A 24,619-nucleotide genomic window follows, 5' to 3' on the forward strand; every position below is an offset into this window, starting at 1 on the left:
AAAGCTCCCTTATCTTATATGGACAGACATGCTTTGGTTGTTCTCCAACAAAAATATAAAAAATGTTTTTGGAGGTTGTTGCATTTAACTATCACACACCCAAAACACAGATACGTTTGACTGTTCAGTCTTATACAAACACTTCCCTTGCTGCTCAACAGTTGATTCAAATGCTGCCTGATATCAATATTATACTAATAAAGAGTTTAATATACTACGATTGGGAAAATATTTGTCAGCCTGGGAATAGCTGTTGCTGCACCAATGAGAGATTAACTGAGGGTTACAAGGAAAGCTAATTAACACATGATTTTACTGTTTATAGTACATGAACTGAAAAGTAGGCAGCACCTTTCCTGCTTTTTCCAGTCCTCCTCCTCTGCCGCCAAGTCTAGATCTAATGGAATACGATTTTTTTTTTGTTCATTCACAGGATGTGGGCATCGTTGTCAAGGGCAACATTTATTGCTCATCTTTTATTGCCCTAAAGAAGGTGGTGCTACCTTCTTGACAACTGAGTGGCTTGCTAGGTCATTTCAGAGGGCAGTTAAAAGTCAACCACATCACAGTGTGCAAATAAAAACTAATGGTGGAATTTTAACCCCCCAGGATGGGCAGGAGAGGGGATTAAATTGTAAAATAAAAATCACTGATACAGTAGACATTAAGCTTAATGCTGATGGCAATTTTCAGGCTATGGTATTAGCTTTCAACATTTTAATTACCCACTTTGATCTTTCAAAAACTTCCATGGGTGGGAATTCTAGCTTTTTGAGATGTTTCAGGTGGAGTTAAAAAAAAATTCATTCACTACTAAGGCCTCAATTATGTTTGGCATAGATGCACCTTTGATCAGCAATTCTACTCCATCTTCTTTGCTGTTATTTACAAATTGAGGTAGAATTCCAGATAGTGGATGCAGTTTTTCTGCTAGAGTTTCAACTACATTCAGCTCATTCACTAGATATTGTCTTTCTAAGATATCTCAGGTTGACCAGCCTGTGTGTGGAAAGGTTTGCTGTAAAACCTCGAAAATGACAATATTTAATGCAAGTCTTAATCTGCCAGCACTGATTGTTGTACACTTGTATTTATTAAGCTCAAGATTTTCATGGATAAATTGATTTTCATGGGAGAGGCAGCTGTGGTTCACTCTGAACTTCAATATCACTAAAAACCTCTGTTCAAAGATATATACTATAAATATAACTAAACTCAGGCTTTTTTAAATTAGTAACTCAACAAATTATAACAGTCGCTTGGTAGTACACAACTTGAGTATTGCTGAGAAAAAAGTCGTGCTGTCGAAGCTTTTCATCTTGCACTCATCAGGACAGACACAGAATGCCAAATTTCAAAGGCAACAACAATTTATACTGCATGAGAAAAGGGTGCTGATTGGTCTAATGAGCTCCCTTTCCTCGACATGCTAGTTGAGAAATCCACTAATGGGTTCTCTATTGCTGTCTACCACAAGCCTACCTTCACTGGTCAATATACCCATCTCTTCCTCCAGCTCCATGCACTATAAGATTGACCTTATCGGCAATCTCGTAAATAGAGTCCGAGCCATTTGCTCACTGTGCAAGTTTGACGCCGAAATTTAGAGCACATCAAAGCTATCCTGCAGGATAATGGCTACCCCGATCAGATCATTGCTCGCTGTGTAACGCGCACACTCACAAAGAGGCCTAAGGCGACCACTTTTAGACTTGAAAAGTACCCAGTCTACCTCAAAATACCCTGGAAGGGTAAGGTATATCAAATATCTGAGCAACAGATAAAGTTATCCGCTTCGCGCTGCTACTATGCAGTAGCAACACAAGTGGTATTTTCCACTAACAGGATGCTACCATTAAGCCAAAAAGACATTCTGCCTAGCACATAAATGAGTAATGTGATATATAAATTTCAGTGCTGGTGCATTGTCAGGTGCCTAGGCCATACATCCCACCGACTGGCGGATCATATTAAACAGCACGTCCCTTCGGCTGTTCGCAATAGGCAGAGTTTTGACCGTACTCAACCAGCCCGTGCTTGCAAAACTCAGAACATAATGTCCAACATTAAATGTGATTCCGCGATTGGACAGCACTTACTGAACAATCCTGAGCATGCTAAGAATTCATCTCAGATTATCAGTTGGGTTCGCAATGTGGTCCACTTACGCTTGCTAGAAGCTACATATATTCATACGTAGGGACCTGTCCTCTGCAGGAAAAAGGAACATGTCCAGGCTTTGTGCCTTTTTTGAAGTAAATGAAAGCATGTGGGACAATAGTTCTGTTATGCATTTTCCATGGCAACGCCTACACCAATCAGAGTTATCTTGCCAATCATTCAGCACCCTTTTCCTATGCAGTATAAATTGTTGTTCCCTTTGAAATTTGGCATTCTTGCATCTGTCCTGATGAGTGCAAGACAAAAAGCTTCAATAGCAAATCACAGTAATAGAGATCTGCTCAAATACACTAATTTAATAGATAAAAGTACACACCAAGTACTGCTCTCAGATTGAAACTACAACACCAAACACATTTTGAATATGGATTGTTCAGGTAGTCTGTGGTTGTGCAAAGTTATTAGGAAAAGTTGTTATTCTAACTCTGTAGTGTGAATTTAGGCTGCACCAAATTATATTTCAATTTGTACAAAATATGTAGGTATTGACATGGAAACCCATACCTGATATTGTAGTTCCCAGCAAAATTTGATTCATCTTCAGCAGAAGACCGATCACTACTCCATGCTGAGTTTTCTTCTGTGCCACTGACCTTATATGAGGCACTTGGAATCTCATCAGTACTAGTTTTGTTTCTCAAATTGAGGCTGCCACTGAGGGAGACTGGCGAGGTTACATCAGACTGCAAGTTTACTGTTCCAGAATCATCAGCATTCAACAGTTCATCCTCTGATGCTGGAGTGTATTCTGAACAACTTTGGTGAAAACTGTCACTACTTCTTACTGATGCAGTCTCTTCCCTATCTCCAGATTCTATTTCCATTATATCATCACCTTGTTCTGATCCCAGCCCTGCTGATATAGAATTCAGGACAGAAAATAAAAAGAAGTCATACTATTAAAATAGTTAAGTTAGAAAGTGCCTTCAGATGACAATATTTACTAATCATTTGATTAGCTACTGAATTTACGTTTTAGGTAAACATATAATGCAAACAAAATTCGACAATATTAACTTAGAGGAAAAGCTCATAATGCACATATTTGGTTTTATTAATATGACTATAACATAATTATAACATTTTCCTAATAAATTACTGATATTTAGACATTAAGCAAACTACTTGTGGAACATATTAAATTTATTGTATCTTGAAATATAGTCAGAATAAACATGAACATTTATAACAGAACATATAAAATACTACTTTAAATAAATATATACGTAGGAAGATTATAAAAAAGCATCCAGCTTGGGTTGTAGTTTTCCCCTTTGAAGGATAGAGCGTGTATCTCCAATTAAAGCTTTGGAATAGGAAACCATCATTTAAGGGACGCCATGCACATTAGAATCTCATCATATTTTCCACAATGCAGAGAGTTGTTCAGTATTGCCAGAAAGCTGTTTAATGGTTCAAAAATGAGTTATGTGAGCTCATTTACCAAAATAACTATCACTTTGTCCTCACATTATTAATGCATGTTTATTGGTGCATCTCTTTTTTCTTGATTAACAACAGTTATAATCAAATGCAAATATGTTCTTGAATTGGATAATAAACTGTGATTTGAGAAAAGCAGGCAAATAAAGTTGTTAAAAATTGATTCAAACCTTCTGTAAATTGTATGAGATCACAGATAATATTGTAACGAGTGGTATTTATATGAAGAGCTTAATATGCAAATAGAAGTTTGTTTTAATTGTATTGTGTCATATATACTGTAAGAAACGACTTAAATGCATTCATGAACAAAGTGCAGCTGCCTACCTACATAAGAATATATAAATTAGGAGGAGTAGGCCACTCGGCCCCTCGAGCCTGCTCCGCCATTCAAGAAGTTCATGGCTGAACTGATTACTCCACATTCCCGCCTACCCCCGATAACCTTTCAACCCCTTGCGTATCAAGAATCTATCTACCTCTGCCTTAAAAATAATTAAAGACTCTGCTTCCACTGCCTTTTGAGGAAGAGAGTTCCAAAGACTCATGACCCTCTGAGAGAAAATATTTCTCCTCATCTCTTTTTAAAACAGTGATCCCTAGTTCTAGATTCCCCCATAAGAGGAAACATCCTTTCCACATCCATCCTGTCAAGACCTCAGGATCTCAAACAAGTCGCCTCTTACTCTTCTAAACTCCAGCAGATACAAGCCTAGCCTGCTCAACCTTTCCTCATAAGACAACCTGCCCATTCCAGGTATTAGTCTGGTAAACCTTCTCTGAACTGCTTCCAATGCATTTACATCCTTCCTTAAATAAGGAGACCAATAATGTACACAGTACTCCAGATATGCTCTCACCAATGCCATGTACAACTGAAGCACAACCTCCCTACTTTTGTATTCAATTCCCCTTGCAATAAATGATACTTAATGAAGTAGACCCACTAAAGTGAATAATAAATCAGAAATACTAACTTTTTAACAGTGTTGTATTAGAAAGATTTGACTATAAGCTTAGCATGTTTGGGAGCTAAATATTTCAGGTTGCAGGATCTTTAGAAAGGACAAGGAAATTGGGAAAGGAGTGTACCAATATTGATTTTTAAAAAAGGGTTAAAATGAATAGCTCCAGAAATCAGGCATGGGGTTTGTGATGCATGAGTAACAGTGATGCAGGCAGCACGCAAACCTCGTGTTGTTTGCTAATTATAGTGATTGTGATGTACAGCCCAGTGCTAAGTGAGTTGTTGAATGGCTGTACGCCTCAACACGGGCCCAAGTTCATGCAAGACCAGCAGCATTTAAAGCGTGCCTGCACTACTTATAGCCAGCCTGCACGCCTTAAAGGTGAGGTGCATTCTGGCTGCAGCAGGGTCTGGAACTGGTAAAAGAAAAATTGGAAGACCAGGAAGAACCTACAAAAATGGTGCACAAGCCAGAGACATATTCCAAGGTTTCTGGATGTTGCACTGGAGGCCTTTGTGTAGGAGGTGTGAAGGAGGAGAGAAGTCCTCTTCCCTCAGGGGGCCAGGAGACCCTCTAGACAGATACTGAGAATGTACTGGGAGCAGGTAACCATTTCAGTCAATACCAGCAGTCCAGACCCAAAGATCTAGATGCAGTGCTGAAAGAAGTTTAATGACCTCGCACATAGCCTATATCCTATCATATCCTATAATTGCACAACTACCCTCACGTATTGTTTCATTTTAAACAGCCCTTCGCTTGCCTACCAACAATAGATATCAACCATAAAAGCTCAATCTCTACCACCTGGAAGAGCAAGGGCAGCAGATGTTCTGGAACTGGTGGGAACACCACCACCTGAGGGGCATGGACAGGGTGGATAGGGAGCAGCTGTTCCCCTTAGTTGAAGGGCCAGTTACGAGGGGATACAAGTTTAAGGTGAGGGGCAGGAAGTTTAAGGGGAATTTGAGGAAGAACTTTTTTTACCCAGAGGGTGGTGACGGTCTGGAATGCACTGCCTGGGAGGGTGGTAGAGGTGGGTTGCCTCACATCCTTTAAAAAGTACCTGGATGAGCAATTGGCACATCATAACATTCAAGGCTATGGACCGTGCTGGCAAATGGGATTAGGTAGACAGGTCAGGTGTCTTTAATGCATCAGTGCAGACTCGATGGGCCGAAGGGCCTCTTCTGCACTGTATTATTCTGTGATTCTGCCAGGTGGGAGGACCACTTCTTGCCATAGCTGGGGAAGAGAACCTCCCGCCTTTCCCTGGCAGCCTGGAGGAGAATCTGCAGGGAGGCATCCTGAAGTGTGGCGACACCCTTTGTCTTGCCTTGGCCATCGTTTTAGGCCTCCTCGGGGGGTTGGGGATGTCTGGGAACCAGTCATGATAATTTTAATGATCCTCCAAGCTGCCAATGAATCTAAGGCAGGGCTGGCAGGCTTTTAAATATGGCGATATGGCGCAAGCACCTGCACTGGATTTATACGACGCCGTAATCAGCAACTCTCATTCCACCCCCGCCACATGATTGGTGGGGGGGTGGGGGCCTGCATCTTAACAATTCAAAATGGTCGCCCGCCACGTGATCGCAATGGAGCAGCCGCCCACATGACAGATGGGAATGGCGCCCATTTCTGGGCCTGCCACCAGTCTCGGCGGAGTTATCACTAAATTCAGCTATCTCTCTGCCTTTCTTTCCTTTCCTATCTTTCCCAAACGCCTGTACTGCCCTTGTTTGTGCCAGGTTTCTGTTGTCACCAACCGTCACATTCACATGTCCCTATTTGAGCCTGCAGCTCACCAACGTTTTTCACCACGCTTCTTGCATCTTGTTTACATGCACTGTAAACCTGAATTAGATCTGACCCCCTTAGTCCGACCCGTGTAATAGCTAACTATTTCGTACTCTTGTGTTATCTGTCTCTCATAATCCTATATGCACCTTGTTTCTCCTTCTAATGCTACATCCTGGTTGGCATAATGAGATCTGCACAGCATAACCCACACATGTTTGTATTCTCTCATGCAGGTGCGCGTGCGTAGGAGACCGCAACCACAGGGGGACAGTCGTCCACCTCTAAGGAGGAGGACCACTAAAAGGATGCACCATTCCATGATTCTCCTGCACCTTCCACCAGCGCAGATACTTTCAGCTCGGTGGGTAACCGCCTGGCTTTAGAATCAGGGTCACAAGCTGGTGAGAGCACTACACATGCATGTGACCAGCTGGCTGAGGCTGAGACTGCCGAAGCCTCTGACAGTCAGGGGACTGTGGGTGTCCAGGCCCATGCTGAGTCCCAAGGTGTTGATGAGCCTCTGGTGCTGGCAGCACAGGACATGCTGGAGTTGCAGAGAGAGGTAAGGCTACATCTGGCGGAGATGCCAGAGGCCGTGCGCAGCCATGAGCGGACAAAGGAGACGTCCATCCATGTCATGAATGCTGCCAAGTCTCGGGCATGTAAGCGCATGGCTTCCTCCATCGAGACGTTGGAAACCCTCATGCAGAGCCAGATTCCACAGATGTGATTTCCACTAACAATATTCAGGCAACAGTACTGAAGACCTGTGCTCCAGAACTTGCCACGCCCCTAGCCAAGCTGTTCCAGTACACCTATAACACTGGCATCCACCCGGCAATGTGGAAAATTGCCATGTATGTCCTGTACACAAAAAGCAGGACAATTACAAGCCAGCCAATTACTGCCCCATCAGTCTACTCTCAATCATCAGTGAAGTGATGGAACGTGTCATTTACAGTGCCATCAAGCAGCACTTGCTTATCAATAACCTGCTCAGTAACACTCAGTTTGGGTTCCGTCAGGGCCACTCAGCTCCTGACACATTACAGCCTTGGTTCAAACATGGACAAAAGAGATGAACTCAAGAGGTGAGGTGAGAGTGACTGCCCTTGACATCAAGGCAGCATTTGACCGCGTATGGCATCAAGGAGCCCGAGTAAAACTGGAGTCAATGGGAATCGGGGGAAAGCTCTCCGCTGGTGGGAATCATACTTAGCGCAAAGGAAGATGGTTGTGGTTGTTGGAGGTCAATCATTTCAGCTCCAGGACATCACTGCAGGAGTTTCTCAGGGCAGTGTCCTCGACCCAACCATCTTCAGCTGCTTCATCAATGACCTTCCTTCAATCATATGGTGAGAAGTGCGGATGTTTGCTGATGATTGCACAATGTTCTGCAACATTCGCGACTCCTCAGATACTGAAGCAGTCCGTGTAGAAATTCAGCAAGACCTGGACAATATCCAAGCTTGGGCTGATAAATGGCAAGTAACATTCGCACCACACAAGTGCCAGGCAATGACCATCTCCAACAAGAGAGAATCTAACCATCTCCCCATGACATTCAACGGCATTACCATCGCTGAATCCCCCATTATCAACATCCTGGGGGTTACCATTGACCAGAAACTAAACTGGAGTAGCCATATAAATACCATGGTTACAAGAGCAGGTCAGAAGCTCGGAATCCTGTGGCGACTAACTCACCTCCTGACTCCCCAAAGCCTGTCCACCATCTACAAAGCACAAGTCAGGAATGTGATGGAATACTCTCCACTTGCTTGGATGGGTGCATCTCCAACAACACTCAAGAAGCTCGACACCATCCAGGACAAAGCAGCTCGCTTGATTGGCACCCCATCCACAAACATTCACTCCCTCCACCACCAACGCACAGTGGCAGCAGTGTGCACCATCTACAAGATGCACTGCAGCAATGCGCCAAGGCTACTCAGGCAGCACCTTCCAAATCCGCGACCCCTACCACCTAGAAGGACAAGGGCAGCACCTGGAAGTTCCCCTCCAAGTCACACACCATCCTGACTTGGAACAATATCGCCGTTCCTTCACTGTCGCTGGGTCAAAATCCTGGAACTCCCTTCCTAATAGCACTGTGAGTGTATCTAACCCACATGGACTGCAGTGGTTCTAGAAGGCAGTTCGCCCACCACCTTCTCATGGGCAATTAGGGATGGGCAATATATCCTGGTCAGTGCCGTCTACATCCCATAAAACGAATAAAAGAAATGTGCACACACCATCACCTTGACCATGAGCTCGACGCAGCAGTGGAAAGGCAAGAGAAGGAACAGGAGCCTGGTGATTTCTCCCACTCCTTGTCCTTGTCTGGTGAGTAGGGAAGTTCAAGTCAGCCTTCAAAGGGAGGAGGAGAGGCTGCCCTCCATATCGAAGGGCAATACCTCAGGGAAATCCGAGCGTGGACACCGGTTCCTCAGCCCCTCCGCCAGTGATATGAGCATATGAGTCTGCCCGCCATTCACACAACTGAGAGCCTATCATTAAATTGTAATTAATTATATTTAAATGTATTTAAAAGAGCAGTTAAGCAATTTAAAAGAGCTCTCCGTCACGTCAGAGCATCAATGCCACCATGGTGCTTTCTTGCCGCTGATAAAATCCGGAACCGATGTCACAACGTTGGATTTCCGGGCCAACGGCTCTGATGCGATTCTCCGTTCCCACCCCCCCCCCCCCGCCTCTCCACTTATATGGCTGCATTAAATTCTTCCCACAGTGGGCTGGATTTTGTTCAGTGGTTCCGTGGTGGGGGGTGGGGTCGGAGAATCAGAGCGGCAGCAGCTTCCACAGAGCCCGATGCTGGGATTACCTGGCCCAACCTTTCCACCGGTGGCGAGGCTCTGTGGCAGCACCTCCGCCGCTCTGCGACGGCACCCTACTTTAAATATTTAAAATAGCTCTTTGCATAAATTTAAATTTAATTCCCCACAATCTTACCTTCAGATCGCATTCTTGAGCACTTTGTGTGGCACTCATGCGCCTTCACTTTCCCGTCCAGAAGCTGATGCCACCGAGGTGTGGAAGGAGTCAACTCTGCACGATTTAGTGTATAGCTAAACTCTACATATTGTTTTAATGTGTGCAGGGCTGGCAGCCTTTTAAAAATGACCAGCACCTGCTCCTGCACTAGGTGACACCATGAACAGCGTCACCAATGCTGCCCCCGCTGAATGATTGGGAGGGCAGCCGCCGTCAATATGTTAAGTGGCCGCTCGCTGTGTGATCGCAGTGGTGCAGGTCCCTGGGGGATGGCCGCCATGTTCCACACCCGCCGCCTCTCCCAACAGTGGGACCACAAAATCCAGCCCAGTGTGTGCAGGCAGAATGTTTTGCAGACAAACTGCAGAGAGTGGAAGCTGAATCTGGGAGTCTATTTTTGTTTTGTTGTACCTGATAATTAACCTGCAATCTGTAAAATATATATTGACCATGATTTGTCTTATTTTGTGTTTAATTTCTGTTGATTTTGGTTTGATTGTTAAAGTAAAAATGATCAAAGTGAAATCTTGTCCATTTATTTTTTTTGTTGGGCTCGTTCGGTAAATTCGGTTCTTTCGGTTTGTTGATCTCCACGGGCATCATAACAACTTCAGATGGGAGTAGTGGGCCTGAATTGCTCTTGCAGAGAATCAGATTAGACTCAATGGGCTGAATGACCTCCTACTGTGCTGTAACTATTCTATGAGCCCGGTGAAGAGTGGACTGCCCTAGTCACCCAGCAGCCACCCTCTGCATTCTTTCAGCGCACACTCATAAATGCCTGCGTTAACACCCTCACCAAGATGGCGCTTGACATGTACTGCACCGTAAGTAGGTAAAGTGTCACAGATACCATTTTGTTACTAAACCAACACCTGTAGCGCTGAAACTATGGGCACTACGGAGTCGAATATTGCGGCTACAATTCCTGCTGTGGAAGGGTTTTCAGTAAGGATGAACTGGCAGTGGAATTAGTATGGGTGTAGTTAGCAATGAAGATTTCAAATTCCACATCAACTGGGAGAAGCAGAACAGCTCATGCAGTAAAGACAATGGCCACAAAATGTGATAAAGCCCGGAAACGTGCGCAGGGTTCGCAATATCTGATTAACTCAGACCTGCTGCTCCTGATGCAGGCGGAATCCAAGCTTCATGTTGCCTGCTCATTTACATGATTGCAGCTTGCAGCCAGTGTTAAGCCCGCTGTTGAGTGGATGCAAAATTGTGACAAGTGAGGGCAAGTTCAAGCTAGCCTGTGCTACTTAAGGCCAGCTGGCAGCTCTTAAAGGGGAGGTGCAATTTGAGTGGAGCAGTTGCTGGAAAGCATGATAACAGTAAGTTTCCCCTGAGAAAGAGACAAGACTGGCACAGCATGGCAAAGAGAAGGCTCCAAGTTCTCTGACACAGCACTGGAGGCCTTAGTGCAGGAGGTGGACAGGAGGAGAGTAGCCGTCTATCCAGAGGTGACTAGGAGGCCCTCCAGATTGTCACTGTGAAGGCAATGGGAGCAGGTAGTCATCGCAGTCAATGCCAGCAGTCTAGCCCTGAGGACATGGATGCAGTGCTGCAAGATGTTCAATGACCTCACACGAATGGTCAAAATGAGTGAATGCATCTTTAAATGCCATATCCTCACAACTGAACCACTAGCCTCACACACTGTTCAATGCATCACCCCTACTTCACTTGCCTGCCAACAATCTCCATCAACCATGACTCAAAGATTCACCCCATCCTCACATACTTATCACTGCAGCAAGCCTCACACCCACATCTCACAGCCTGCATATATTTCCAGCTGTTCAATCATGCTAGGCACATCATCCAAACAGATTGCATCCCACTCACTGACACACTTCCCTCTTTCTTCCAAGACAAGGTGCTGCACAACCACAAGTAGTACCTCCTAACCAGTGCGGCCCTACAATCTCTTCTGATGTACAAGTTGCAGATGATCTAATCTTGCACCTCATGGTTTTGCTTCATTTGCTGCAACCCTACCTTTGTGCCTTTCTCCCTTCATATACCTAAGGACTTCCAACTGGCCAGGCAGTGATGCAAAAACAAGATGTGGAAGAGAGACTGATTATAAAGAAGCACTGTCATTCACTTGCACACTCACAAACAGCACAGAGGAGTCTAGCACCGGCACAGTGCTTGTAGCCCATTGTTTCCAGCATGGAATTGTTGGACGACTCCATTAGCACACTGCGAACACAAGCATGATACAGAGCCTGATGTCTCAGCTTCAACTGCAGCACAAGCAGAAGTCACCCACCATCTAAGTGCTGCAGTGGAAGCTCAAATTGAAGTCATGCAAGCTTAGCTTCTGTCATCAACGTTTGGCCTGCTGCCATCATGGCTGCGGATACCAGCGTTCAAAGGCACTTGCAGCATCTCACAGTTGTTCAACATTCTGTTCTCCAACAGATTATTAGGGTTGTTGAGGTGCTGCCCTGGGGAGTGGCAGTGGCACCGTGGAGCACGAATTTGCTGTTCCCTCTTCGGTTAACAGTATTGGTCCTCCCAGCACTGCCACTCCTGCAGAGCCTGTCAGCCAGGCAGACCTGGCTACTGCCACCCATGCTGAGGTGGTGCAGTCCAAAGCCAGGCCTTCTAGACCCAAAACTGTGTGAGATCGTCCTGCAAGGCCATTTGCAGTCTCTCCCAGCGATAGTCAGTAGCCTTCCACCAGCCATGCTGCAGCCACTGGGTAGCATTGCGTTGGAGCATTGGACAGGCAAAGGCACATGGAAGACAGGGCGTAAGTGATGCACAAGCATGTTGAGTTGACTTTTGTATGGAATATTGGATGGTTTTATTGATAAAGTTGGCTTGGAATGTTGGTTTTGTGGTGGCTTTTATTTCAGCATTGTGGCCATCAGGACTGATGATCCACAACAGAGGGGAGAATGTGGCATAGTGGTAAGGGCACCAGTAATGCAGAGGCCCAGGATAATTCCCTGGGGACACGGGTTCAAATCCCACCATGGCAGCTGGTGGAATTTAAATTCAAATAATCAATAAAAACCTGGAATTGAAAGCTAGTCTCAGTAATGGTGCCAATAAACTATCAATTGTTGTAAAAACCCATCTGATTCACTAATGTCCTTTAGGGAAGGAAATCCTTACCCAGTCTAGCCTGCACTTAACTCCAGATCCACTGCAATGTGGTTGACTCTTAACTGCCTTCTGAGAAGGCCTAGCAAGCCACTCAGTTTTCAAGACCATTTAAGGATTAGCAACCAATGCTGGCCTTGCCAGCAATGCACACATCCCATGAAGGAATTAAAAAAAAAACAGGGCTGTTGGTGAATGGGGAATTGGGGTTGTGTGCACTAGTACTGCTGTCAGACGAGCCAATCAATGGCAGCTTGGCTGGAAACAGGCTGTGTTGGTTTCCTCCTCCTTCTTCCTCTTCCTCCTCCTCAGCTGCTCATCATATACCTGTTGATAAGGGCAGTGTCCTCATAATGGCAAGATTGTACAGGATGTAGAAGACGACGACGAATCATGACAATGGCTCTGGAGTGCACTGTTGGACATGAGAGCGATCCAGGCAACGGAATCATTGCTTAAGGACCCCAATGGTCAGCTCAATGACATTTTGTGTGGCAGCATAGCTCTTGTTATATGAATGCTACACACGTGTGCATGGGTCAGTGGATAGCCCTTGTCACCCAGTAGCCACTCTCTGGTTTCTTGTGGTGGCTCAAATGCTGATGGTATAGTGGACTGGCGCAGAATAAAGGCATCATGACCACTGCTAGGATACTGAGCATTTACCTACAAGATGCTCCGAGTATAGTCACACATCAGTTGGACATTGAGGGAGTGGAACCCTTTGCAGTTGCGGTACATTTCAGAATCTGAATGCAGCACCCGCAAAGCGACAAGCATGCAGTCAATGGCACCTTGCCTGTTATCCTGGCGAAGCCATGTGCTCACACCACATGCTTCTCTCTGAAAAGAAAGAAAGCAATGTATTCCCCTCTCTTTGCATACAGAGCCTCAGTAACATCTCTTATAAAGTAGTGGACAGCGCACTGCGAAATGTTGGCTATGTCCAGCCTGGACGGATCCCAATGCTAAGAATTTGACAACCATGGTCACTTTTACAGCTATTGGCAATGCTGTCCTTGCCCTGCTCTGAGACTGCAGTTCTGGATTTCAGTGAGCACCTCCTCAGTGAAGCAGGGACATGTGATGATGCACTGTTCCTTGCTGAAATTTGAGGTAGGATAATTGCTCATGAGGTTCCTGGGCGGATATGGCCTCCTGCTGAGAGCCCTTCATCCCTTCCTGCTCCTCCCTTTTACAAAATTCTTATTAGGCGTGTCAGGGTGTATGTAAATAGGAAGTTTCCCCTGGTGGGTGAGTCTAGAACCAGGGTACATAATTTCAGAATGAGGGGTAGGCCATTTAAGACAGATGAGGAGGAATTTCTTCACTCAGAGGGTGGTGAACCTGTGGAATTCTCTACCCAGAGGGCTGTGGAAGCTCAATCATTGAGCATGTTCAAGACAGAAATCGATAGCTATCTGGATCCTAATGACATCAAGGGATATGGGGATAGTGTGGGAAAGTGGCGGTGAGGTAGATGATCTGCCATGATCTAATTGAATGGCAGAGCAGACTCGTGGGCTGAATGGCCTATTCCTGCTCCTATGTTCCATCTTTGAGCAGCTTGTCCTACTCTGTGTTGCCTCTCCTCATTTTCCCTACCATGCTGCCAGGGGAATAGAAATGACAGCTTCCATTACTGGGAGCAAGTGTTGTGAACAGAATGCTTCAATGAGAACCAAGGCCTTCATCAAGTGTCACATCACTCCCTATAGACTTCAACCACTTTACATAACAATAAAAACACTGAAAAGTTCTAATAACTCAGTAACATCAAGCAGAAATCAATCAGCAACTAACCTGAAAGTGGTTGATGCCCTTAAATAGTACTGATGGTGTGTCTTCCTGCTGCTGAATGCATGTTCAGCTGTGCGAGGTTAAGAGGTGTTAACAGGAGAGTTGAGGTCAAAAATGGAACTGCTACAGTCAAATCAGCATTACGTGTTGACTGACATCACCAACTGCCCACTCTGCATACTTCTGGCGCATGCACCTAGTGCCCACAATAACGACTTGCTCAAAATGGCATCCAGCACCAGAAGTGTGTGTGTGCTGCAGACATCATTTTGGACACGAAACAACACCCACAGTGCAAAAAATAGGGGCAACCAAATTTTGTGTGCAATGCATTTCTAGAATTATTTTTCCTGAGACAGGCAGTTTTTAAAAACTATATATTGTATAACCGACAAAGGAATAGATCATACTGGATTTGGCGATAATCAATGAACCAGAATTCCAGAATTAGTTAACAACCTGATAATAAAGGCGCATCTTGCAAATAGTGACTACAATATGACTGAAAAGAATATTAGGTTTGAGAGCTAGAAGGGGTGTCATAAACCTAGGTTTTAAATTTAAGTACAGGAAACTTCAAAGGGATGTGATGGTCATCAAAAAGGAGGGCTCACTGAATTGGAGGTAACCCTGTGACATGGGCTGGTAATTGGTTGGGAGATTGGAGACAAAACGTAGGGATAAAGGATTTGTTCTCTGATTAGTGGTGCGCCCCAAAGATCTGTAGTGGGGCCTTGGCCTTTCACCATACACACTAATGATTTGGATGAAGAAATAAAGAGCTAGAGTTTCAGCCTCATTGGGGCTGGGATCAGAGGCAGATGGGAGCTAAAAATAGCCCCGCCAGCTGGTCGTCTGCCAGTTACCCGGCTCCACCCCATTTCTTAACCATTTTTTCAGAGGCAGGATGGGTCTTTTTTTCTTAATTGGTTCATGGGATATGGGTGTTACTGGCTAGGACAGCATTTATTGGAGGGGAATTTGCAGGTGGTGGTGTTCCCATGCATCTGCTGCTCTTGTCCTTCTAGATGGTAGAGGTCATGGGCTTGGAAGGTGCTGTCTAAGGAGCCTTGGCGCATTGCTACACTGCATCTTGTAGATGGTACACAGTGCTGCCACTGTGCGTCGGTGGTGGAGGGAGTGAATGCTTATGGATGGGATGCTAATCAAGCGGGCTGCTTTGCCCTGGATTGTGTCGAGCTTCTTGCATGTTGTTGGAGCTGCACCCATCCAGGCAAGTGGAGAGTATTCCATCACACTTCTGACTTGTGCCTTGGACAGGCTTTGGGGAGTCAGGAGGAGGTGAGTTACTCGCCACAGGATTCCTAGCCTCTGACCTACTCTTGTAGCCATGGTATTTATATGGCTACTCCAGTTCAGTTTCTCGTCAATGGTAACCCCCAGGATGTTGACAATGGTGCATTCAGCGATTGTAAGGCCGTTGAATGTCAAGGGGAGATGGTTAGATTCTCTCTTGTTTGAGATAGTCATTGCCTGGCACTTGTGTGGCACTAATGCTACTTGCCACTTATCAGCCCAAGCCTGGATATTTTCCAGGTCTTGCTGCATTTCTACACAGACTGCTTCAGTATCTGATGAGTCGCAAATGGTGCTGAACATTGTGCAATCATCAACAAACATCCCCACTTCTAACCTTATGATGGAGGGAAGGTCATTGATGAAGCAGCTGAAGATGGTTGGGTTGAGGACACTACCCTGAGGAGCTCCTGCAGTGATGTCCTGCAGCTGAGATGATTGACCTCCAACAACCACAACCATCTTCCTTTGCACTAGGTATGACTCCAACCAGCAGACAGTTTTCCCCTGATTCCCATTGACTAGTTTTGCTAGGGCTCCTTAATGCCACACTTGGTCAAATGCTGCCTTGATGTCAAGGACAATTACTCTCACTTCACCTCTTGAGTTCAGCTCCTTTGTCCAAGTTTGAACCAAGGCTGTAATGAGGTCAGAAGCTGAGTGTCCCTGGCAGAACCCAAACTGAGAGTCACTGAGCAGGTTATTGCTAAGCAAGTGCTGCTTGATAGCACTGTCGACAACACCTTCCATCACATTACTGGAGATCGAGAGTAGACTGATGGGGCGGTAATTGGCCGGGTTGTATTTGTCCTGCTTTTTGTGTACAGGACATGCCCGGACAATTTTCCACATTGCTGGGTAGATGCCAATGTTGTAGCTGTACTGGAACAGCTTGGCTAGGGGCGCAGCAAGTTCTGGGGCACAGGTCTTCAGTACTATTGATGGAATGTTGTCAGGGCCCACAGCCTTTGCAGTATCCAGTGCCTTCAGTCATTTCTTGAAATCACGTGGAGTGAATCGAACTGGCTGAAGACTGGAATCTGTGATGCTGGGGACTTCAGCAGAAGGTCAAGCTGGATCATCTGTGATGGAATAATAGGCTTGATAAAGTAGAATTTGGAATGAGTTAATGTATTATGCCTTTAGAGTTAAAGATTGAATAAATGGTTAGTTTTCAGAGCTCACTGAAGTTCCCCTTTAAGATGGTAGAGTTAAATATTTCAAGGTCCCTGCTAGAATAGAATTGCTGTTGTCAGGGACATGGAAGATAAAAACACACATTGAAATATCCTGTCAGTAAGAGGTAGCAACAAACTTAACTGGTTTGTTCAGACAGGTCGGCTCTGGAGGTTGCTGTGGGTACCATGGAAAGGGCAATTAATAATGCATGAGTCATAGAGTTATACAGCACAGAAACAGGCCCTTCGGCCCATTCTGTCTGTACTGGCCATCAAGCACCTAACTATTCTAATCCCACTTTCCAGCATTTGGCCCATAGCCTTGTATGCTATGGCGTTTCAAGTGCTCATCTAAATACTTCTTAAATGTTGTGAGGGTTCCTGCCTCTACCACCTCTTCAGGCAGTGTGTTCCAAATTCCAACCACCCTCTGGGTGAAATTTTTTCCTCAAATCCCCTCAAACCTCCTGCCCCTTACCTTAAATCTATGCCCCCCGTTTTTGACCCCTCCACTAAGGGAAAAAGTTTCTTCCTATCTACCCTATCAATGCCCCTCATAATTTTGTATACCTCAATCAGGTCCCCCCCTCAGCCTTCTCTGCTCTAAGGAAAACAAACTTAGCCTTTTCAGTCTCTCTTCATAGCTGAAATGCTCCAGCCCAGGCAACATCCTGGTGAATCTCCTCTGCACCCTCTCCAGTGCAATCACATCCTTCCTACTGTGTGGTGCCCAGAACTGTACACAGTACTCCAGCTGTAGTCTAACTAGTGTTTTATACAGCTCCATCATAACCTCCCTTCTCTTATATTCTATGCCTTGGCTAATAAAGGCAAGTATCCCATATGCCTTCCTAACCACCTTATCTACCTGTGCTGCTGCCTTCAGTGATCTATGGACAAGTACACCAAGGTCCTCTGATCCTCTGTACTTCCTAGGGTCCTACCATCCATTGTATATTCCCTTGCCTTGTTGGTCCTCCTAAAATGCATCATCTCACACTCCTCAGGATTAAATTCCATTTGCCACTGCTCCGCATTATCAGACCATCTATATTATCCTGTAATTTAAGGCTTTCCTCCTTACTATTTACGACACCATCAATTTTCGTGGTACTCAGGAACGCGGGGTCAAGTAAACACAATTATACACATTTTGACCAGATAAAAGCTCACAATTTCAAATTCCAGTAAAACATTAAGTGGAGATGGTAATTAAATATACAGATTTTAAAAGGAACACAGGAAGGTCACATTTAATGCAAAAGTCATATGACACCTTAGAAATAGTATAAAATACAAGGTTTTGAAGCAAATACTTAAGAGGTGTTGTATCCTCAAAGAACACTGCTCATCCCATGCCTTATTCGGGGATTTAAGATACAAGTTTACTTTACATTTTGATGGATATTCTAAGATAACTTTGCTGTAACATTAGCAAGGTTAAACTTTTGGATTCTATGTTAAAAATAAGATGTGTTACATCTCTCAGTAATATTTGATATTGTGATATACTTATACACTTAAGAAGTTTATTGCATTTAAATTCTTTAATAAATATATCAAAATTAATAAATCGTCTCATGTAGTATTCTGTATAGAACTACAAGAACCCCCTCTCTGTGTCTCTTTAAGTGGAGAGAAACGTATTGAAGTGAGTTTCCCAGACCCTTATATTATCTGGGATATTTATGACTTAGCCATAAAATATTAGAAATAGGCTATCCGAAAGATGGTAAAATTCTCTGTTGGTTTTCTTACTTTGAGGAAAAGTTAATGCAATTCTTTGGACCCAAATAAGTGTGTAAGAATTTGTCTGGTTTGAACTTGATTAAAGGAGATTCATAGGGATATACTCCTGATTTGGTTTAGTCCCTATAAGGGGTTAAAGTCATAAATCACTTCACATCCACTCAGCACTTCTGGCTGAAGATTGTTGCAAATGCTTCAGCCTTATCTTTTGCACTTATGTACTGGGCTTCCCCTTCATCTAGAATGGGGATATTTGTGGAGCCTGCTCTTCCAACTGGTTGTTTAATTGTCCACCACCATTCACAACTGGATGTGGTGGGACTGCAGAGCTTAGATCTGATCCTTTGGTTGTGGAATCACTTAGCTCTATCACATGCTGCTTACGCTGTTTGGCATGCAAGTAGTCCTGGGTTGTAGCTTCACCAGGTTGACACCTCATTTTGAGGTGTGCCTGGTGCTGCTCGTGGCATGCCTTCTTGCACTCTTCATTGAACCAGGGTTGATCCCCCGGCTTGATGGTAATGATAGAGTGGGGGATATGCCAGGCCATGAGGTTACAGATTGTGGTTGAGTACAGCTCAGCTGCTGCTGGCCAGTTTTGCATTGCTAGATCTGCTCGAAATCTATCCCATTTAGCACAGTGGTAGTGCCACACAACACGATGGAGGGTATCCTCAATGTGAAGACGGGACTTAATCTCCACAAGGACTGTGCGGTGGTCACTCCAACCAATACTGTCATTGTCATAAGAGATTTTTTTAAACTAGGTGGTCTGTGTGCCTTTAAGACTGATAAATAAGACTTTCTGTAAACAATAACTACAGAGGCTTAGTATTTGAAGTGTAGGCTACAGGGCAATTTGTATCCAAGCAACAGGAAGATTTTATGACAGTCTTATGACTTCTGTGGAAAGACTTTAGTTTCAGTTCTGCAGAGGGAAACAGTAGCTTGAGCTATGATTTGCTGACAGACCAGACAAAAAGACCGATTCTCTCTGAAAATAAGCTCTGCATTTCAAGGCAAAAACTGCTACATGTAAGGTGAGGCTTTGACTTGCCTGAAGAGAGAATCCCCTGTGGCTATCACCCTCTCTAACAAGTATACCGTTTTGGATACTGTTGCGGGGGATGGCCTATCAGGGGAAAACAGCAGCAGCCAGAGCAGTGGCACCACGGCTGGCACTGTTGTTCAGCAAGGAGGGACAAAGCGCAGAAGAGCAATAGTTATAGGGGACTCTATAGTCAGGGGCACAGATAGGCGCTTCTGTGGACATGAAAGAGACTCCAGGATGGTATGTTGCCTCCCTGGTGCCAGGGTCAAGGATGTCTCTGAACGGACAGGGGGCATTCTGAAGGGGGAGGATGAACAGCCAGACGTTGTGGTACACATTGGTACCAATGACATAGGCAGGAAGAGTGATGAGGTCCTGCAGGGGGAGTTTAGGGAGTTGGTAGTAAGTTAAAAAACAGGACCTCAAGGGTTGTAATCTCTGGATTACGCCCTGTGCCACGTGCCAGTGAGGCTAGAAATAGGAAGATAGTGCAGCTAAACACGTGGCTGAGCAGCTGGTGTATCTGGACCATTGGGCTTTCTTCAGGGACAGATGGGACCTGTACAAGAAGGACGGGTTGCATCTAAACTGAAGGAGCACTAATATCCTGGCTGCAAGCTTTGCTAGCGTCACTCGGGAGGGTTTAAACTAGTGTGGCAGGGGGGTGGAACCATTGCAGTAGGACAGCTAGTGAAATAAATGAGGAGGACATAGTAAATAAGGCCAGTAGGACTAAGAGGAAGAGCAGGCAGGGAGATGTTGCTGAGCACAGCGGGACTGGTGGTCTGAAGTGCATTTGTTTCAATGCGAGAAGTATAACAGGTAAGGCAGATGAATTTAGAGCTTGGATTAGTACTTGGAAATATGATGTTGTTGCTGTTCCAGAGACTTGGTTGAGGGAAGGACAGGATTGGCAGCTAAATGGTCCAGGCTTTAGAAGCTTCAGGCGGGATAGAGGGGGATGTAAAAGGGGTGTGTGAGTTGCATTACTGGTTAAAGAGAATATCACAGCTGTACTGCGGGAGGACACCTCAGAGGGGTCATGCAGCGAGGCAATATGGTGGAGCTCAGGAATAGGAAGGGTGCAGTCACGATGTTGGGGGTTTACTAAAGGCCTCCCAACAGCCAGAGGGAGGTAGAGGAGCAGATATGTAGACAGATTTTGGAAAGATGTAAAGGTAACAGGGTTGTGGTGGTGCGTGATTTTAACTTCCCCTATAATGACTGGGACTCACAGTGCTAGGGGCTTGGATGGGGCAGAATTTGGAAGGAGCATCCAGGAGGGCTTCTTGAAACAGAATGTAGATAGTCCAACCAGGGATGGGGCCATTCTGGACCTGGTATTGGAGAATGAGCCCGGCCAGGTGGTCTAAGTTTCAGTGGGGGAGCATTTCAGGAGCAGTGACCATAATTCCATAAGTTTTAAGGTACTTGTGGATAAGGATAAGAGTAGTCCTCGGGTGAAGGTGCTAAATTGGGGGAAGGCTAATTAGAACAATATTAAGCAGGAACTGAAGAATTTAGATTGGGGGCAGCTGTTTGAGGGTAAATCAACATCTCACATGTGGGAGTCTTTCAAATGTCAGTTGATTAGAATCCAGGACCAGCATGTTCCTGTGAGGAAGAAAGACAAGTTTGGCAAGTTTCGGGAAGCTTGGATAACACAGGATATTGTGAGCCTAGTCAAAAAGAAAAGGAAGCATTTGTAAGGGGTGGAAGGCTTTTCCCAAGGCTTTTTATACATATATAAAGAGCAAGAGGGTAACCAGGGAAAGGGTTGGCCCACTCAGGGACAGAGATGGGAATCTATGTGTGGAGCTAGAGGAAATGGGCGAGGTGCTAAATGAGTACTTTGCATCAGTATACACCAAAGAGAAAGACTTGGTGGATGATGAGTCCAGGGAAGGGAGTGTAGATTGTCTGGGTCATGTCGCTATCAAAAAGGAGGAGGTGTTGGGCGTCTTGCAAAGCATTAAGGTAGATAAGTCCCCAGGGCCTGATGGGATCCACCCTAGAATACTGAGGGAGGCAAGGGAAGAAATTGCTGGGGCCTTGACAGATATCTTTGCATCCTCATTGGCGACAGGTGAGGTCCCAGAGGACTGGAGAATAGCCAATGTTGTGCCTTTGTTTAAGAAGGGTGGCAAGGATAATCCAGGAAATTATAGGCCGGTGAGCCTTACGTCAGTGGTAAGGAAACTATTAGAGAGGATTCTTCAGGACAGGATTTACTCCCATTTGGAAACAAATGAACTTATTAGCGAGAGACAGCATGGTTTTATGAAGGGGAGGATGTGTCTTACAAATTTGATTGAGTTTTTTGAGGAAGTGACAAAGATGATTGATGAAGGAAGGGCAGTGGATGTTATCTATATGGACTTTAGTAAAGCCTTTGACAAGGTCCCGCATGGCAGACTGGTACAAAAGGTGAAGTCACATGGGATCAGAGGTGAGCTGGCAAGTTGGATACAGAACTGGCTCGGTCAAAGAAGACAGAGGGTATCAGTGGATGGGTGTTTTTCTGAATGGAGGGATGTGACTAGTGGTGTTCCGCAGGGATCAGTGCTGGGACCTTTGCTCTTTGTAGTATAAATGATTTGGAGGAAAATGTATCTGGTCTGATTAGTAAGTTTGCGGACGACACAAAGGTTGGTGGAGTTGCGGATAATGATGAGGATTGTCAGAGGATACAGCAGGATATAGATCGGTTGGAAACTTGGGCGGAGAAATGGCAGATGGAGATTAATCTGGACAAATGTGAGGTTATGCATTTTGGAAGGTCTAATGCAGGTGGGAGGTATACAGTAAATGGCAGAACCCTTAGGAGTATTGACAGGCAGAGAGATCTGGGTGTACAGGTCCACAGGTCACTGAAAGTGGCAACGCAGGTGGATAAGGTAGTCAAGGAGGCATACGGCATGCTTGCCTTCATCGGTCGTGGCATGGAGTATAAAAATTGGCAAGTCATGTTGCAGCTGTACAGAACCTTAGTTAGGCCACATTTAGAATATTGCGTGCAATTCTGGTCGCCACACTACCAGAAGGACGTGGAGGCTTTGGAGAGGGTACAGAGGAGGTTTACCAGGATGTTACCTGGTCTGGAGGGCATTAGCTATGAGGAGAGGTTGGAAAAACTCGGATTGTTTTCATTGGAACGACGGAGGTGGAGGGGCGACATGATCGAGGTTTACAAAGTTATGAGCGGCATGGACAGAGTGAATAGTAAGAAGCTTTTTCCCAGGGTGGAAGAGTCAGTTACTAGGGGACATAGGTTTAAGGTGTGAGGGGCAAAGTTTAGAGGGGATGTGCGAGGCAAGTTCTTTACACAGAGGGTGGTGAGTGCCTGGAACTTGCTGCCAGGGGAGGTGGTGGAAGCAGATACGATCGCGACGTTTAAGAGACATCTTGACAAATACATGAATAGGAAGGGAATAGAAGGATACGGGCCCCGGCAGTGCAGAAGGTGTTAGTTTAGGCAGGTATCAAGATGGGTGCAGGCTTGGAGGGCCGAATGGCCTGTTCCTGTGCTGTACTGTTCTTTGTTTGAATAGCACCAGAGAAAAGAAGAATTGCTGCACTCTGTGGAGGAACACTGCTTTGGAGAAAGGAAGTCTGTGTTTCGGATGTGGCAGGTTGCTGTTGCCTCCAGTCAAGAATCCCCGCCTCAAGAGTGAGTTCTGTAGTTGCTCTGTGCAGAAGGCTCCTTTTGCTGAGAGTAAGCCCTGTTGATTTTTACGTTTTGAAAGTTGCTGAACTCTCAACAAAGTTTCTATTGTTCGACTGCTACTTTAAAATTTAAGTAACCCTGTAGCTACAACCAGTTGCTGAAAGATCTGTGTGACGCCTGCTGCAGATGAACTACCTGGAACGCCTACCTGCCACAGACTGTTCATTAATTTCACCTGGAGACTTTGAGTGGCATCTGACTATTCGGCTCTGGGACACCTCACCAATCCAGAAAATATGACCAGAAGTTACAACCCAGTTATTTTATTATTTCTACGAAACTGCTGTAAAGACAATATTTCCATTTTCCCCGGTTAACTGTTGGTAATTGAATGTATGTGTGTGTATGAGAGGCAGGAAGATTAAGGAGTTATACAATCTTTTCATACATATAGATTCATCTCATAATTGTTTAAAACTTCGTTTATGAATAAGTTAATTTTGTTGTTGTTTAAAGAAACCAGGTTTGGTGTGCTTTATTCTGGGGATAAATAAGGTGATTAATTTGGCTATTTTTCCGGTAGGTGGGAAATTTTACTGATATGCTATGACCTGTGGAGTAGTGGGACTGAATTAACAGTGTACTACTCCCACCTTGGTGGTAAAATCAAGGACAGATGCATCTGCAACAGGCAGGTTGGTAAGGACGAGGTCAAGTATGTTTTTCCCTCTTGTTGGTTCCCTCAGCACCTGCTTCAGACCCAGTCTAGCAGCTATGTCCTTTGGGACTCAGCCAGCTCGGTCAGTTGTGGTGCTACCGAGCCACTCTTGGTGATGGACATTGAAGTCCCTCACACAGAGTACATTCGGTGCCCTTGCCACCCTCAGTGCTTCCTCCAAGTACTGTTCAACATGAAGGAGTACTGATTCATCAGCTGATGTGGGGCAGTAGGTGGTAATCAGCAGGAGGTTTCCTTGCCCATGTTTGACCTGATGCTATGAGATTTCATGGGGTCCAGAGTCGATGTTGAGGACTCCCAGAACAATTCCCTCCCGATTGTATACCACTGTGCCACCACCTCTGCTGGGTCTGTCCTATCAGTCGGACAGGAAATACCTGAGGATGGTGATGGCAGTGTCTGGGATATTGTCTGTAAGGTATGATTCCGTGAGTATGACTGTGTCAGGCTGTTGCTTGACTAGTCTGTGGGACAGCTTTCCCAACTTTGGCACAAGCCCCCATATGTTAGTAAGGATGACTTTGCAGGGTTGACAGGGCTGGATTTGCCGTTGCTGTTTTCGGTGCCGTCGTCATTGCCTAGGTT

General features: G+C 45.2%; 1 protein-coding gene across 8 annotated transcripts in view; it reads right to left on the reverse strand.

Moving 5' to 3' along the window:
* Nucleotides 1-24,619, reverse strand: part of cobl (cordon-bleu WH2 repeat protein) — a 559,613-nt gene that overhangs the window by 77,220 nt on the left and 457,774 nt on the right. For 6 of the 8 annotated variants that reach the window (XM_068011045.1, XM_068011098.1, XM_068011064.1 and 3 more), the window contains one exon: nucleotides 2,686-3,037. In XM_068011045.1, coding sequence (XP_067867146.1) covers nucleotides 2,686-3,037 — 352 coding nt within the window. The remainder of the gene's footprint in view (nucleotides 1-2,685; nucleotides 3,038-24,619) is intronic. The other 2 variants (XM_068011049.1, XM_068011080.1) reach the window with 1 other exon arrangement.

This window comes from Heterodontus francisci, chromosome 2 (assembly GCF_036365525.1).
Source record: "Heterodontus francisci isolate sHetFra1 chromosome 2, sHetFra1.hap1, whole genome shotgun sequence".
Lineage (NCBI taxonomy): Eukaryota > Metazoa > Chordata > Chondrichthyes > Heterodontiformes > Heterodontidae > Heterodontus > Heterodontus francisci.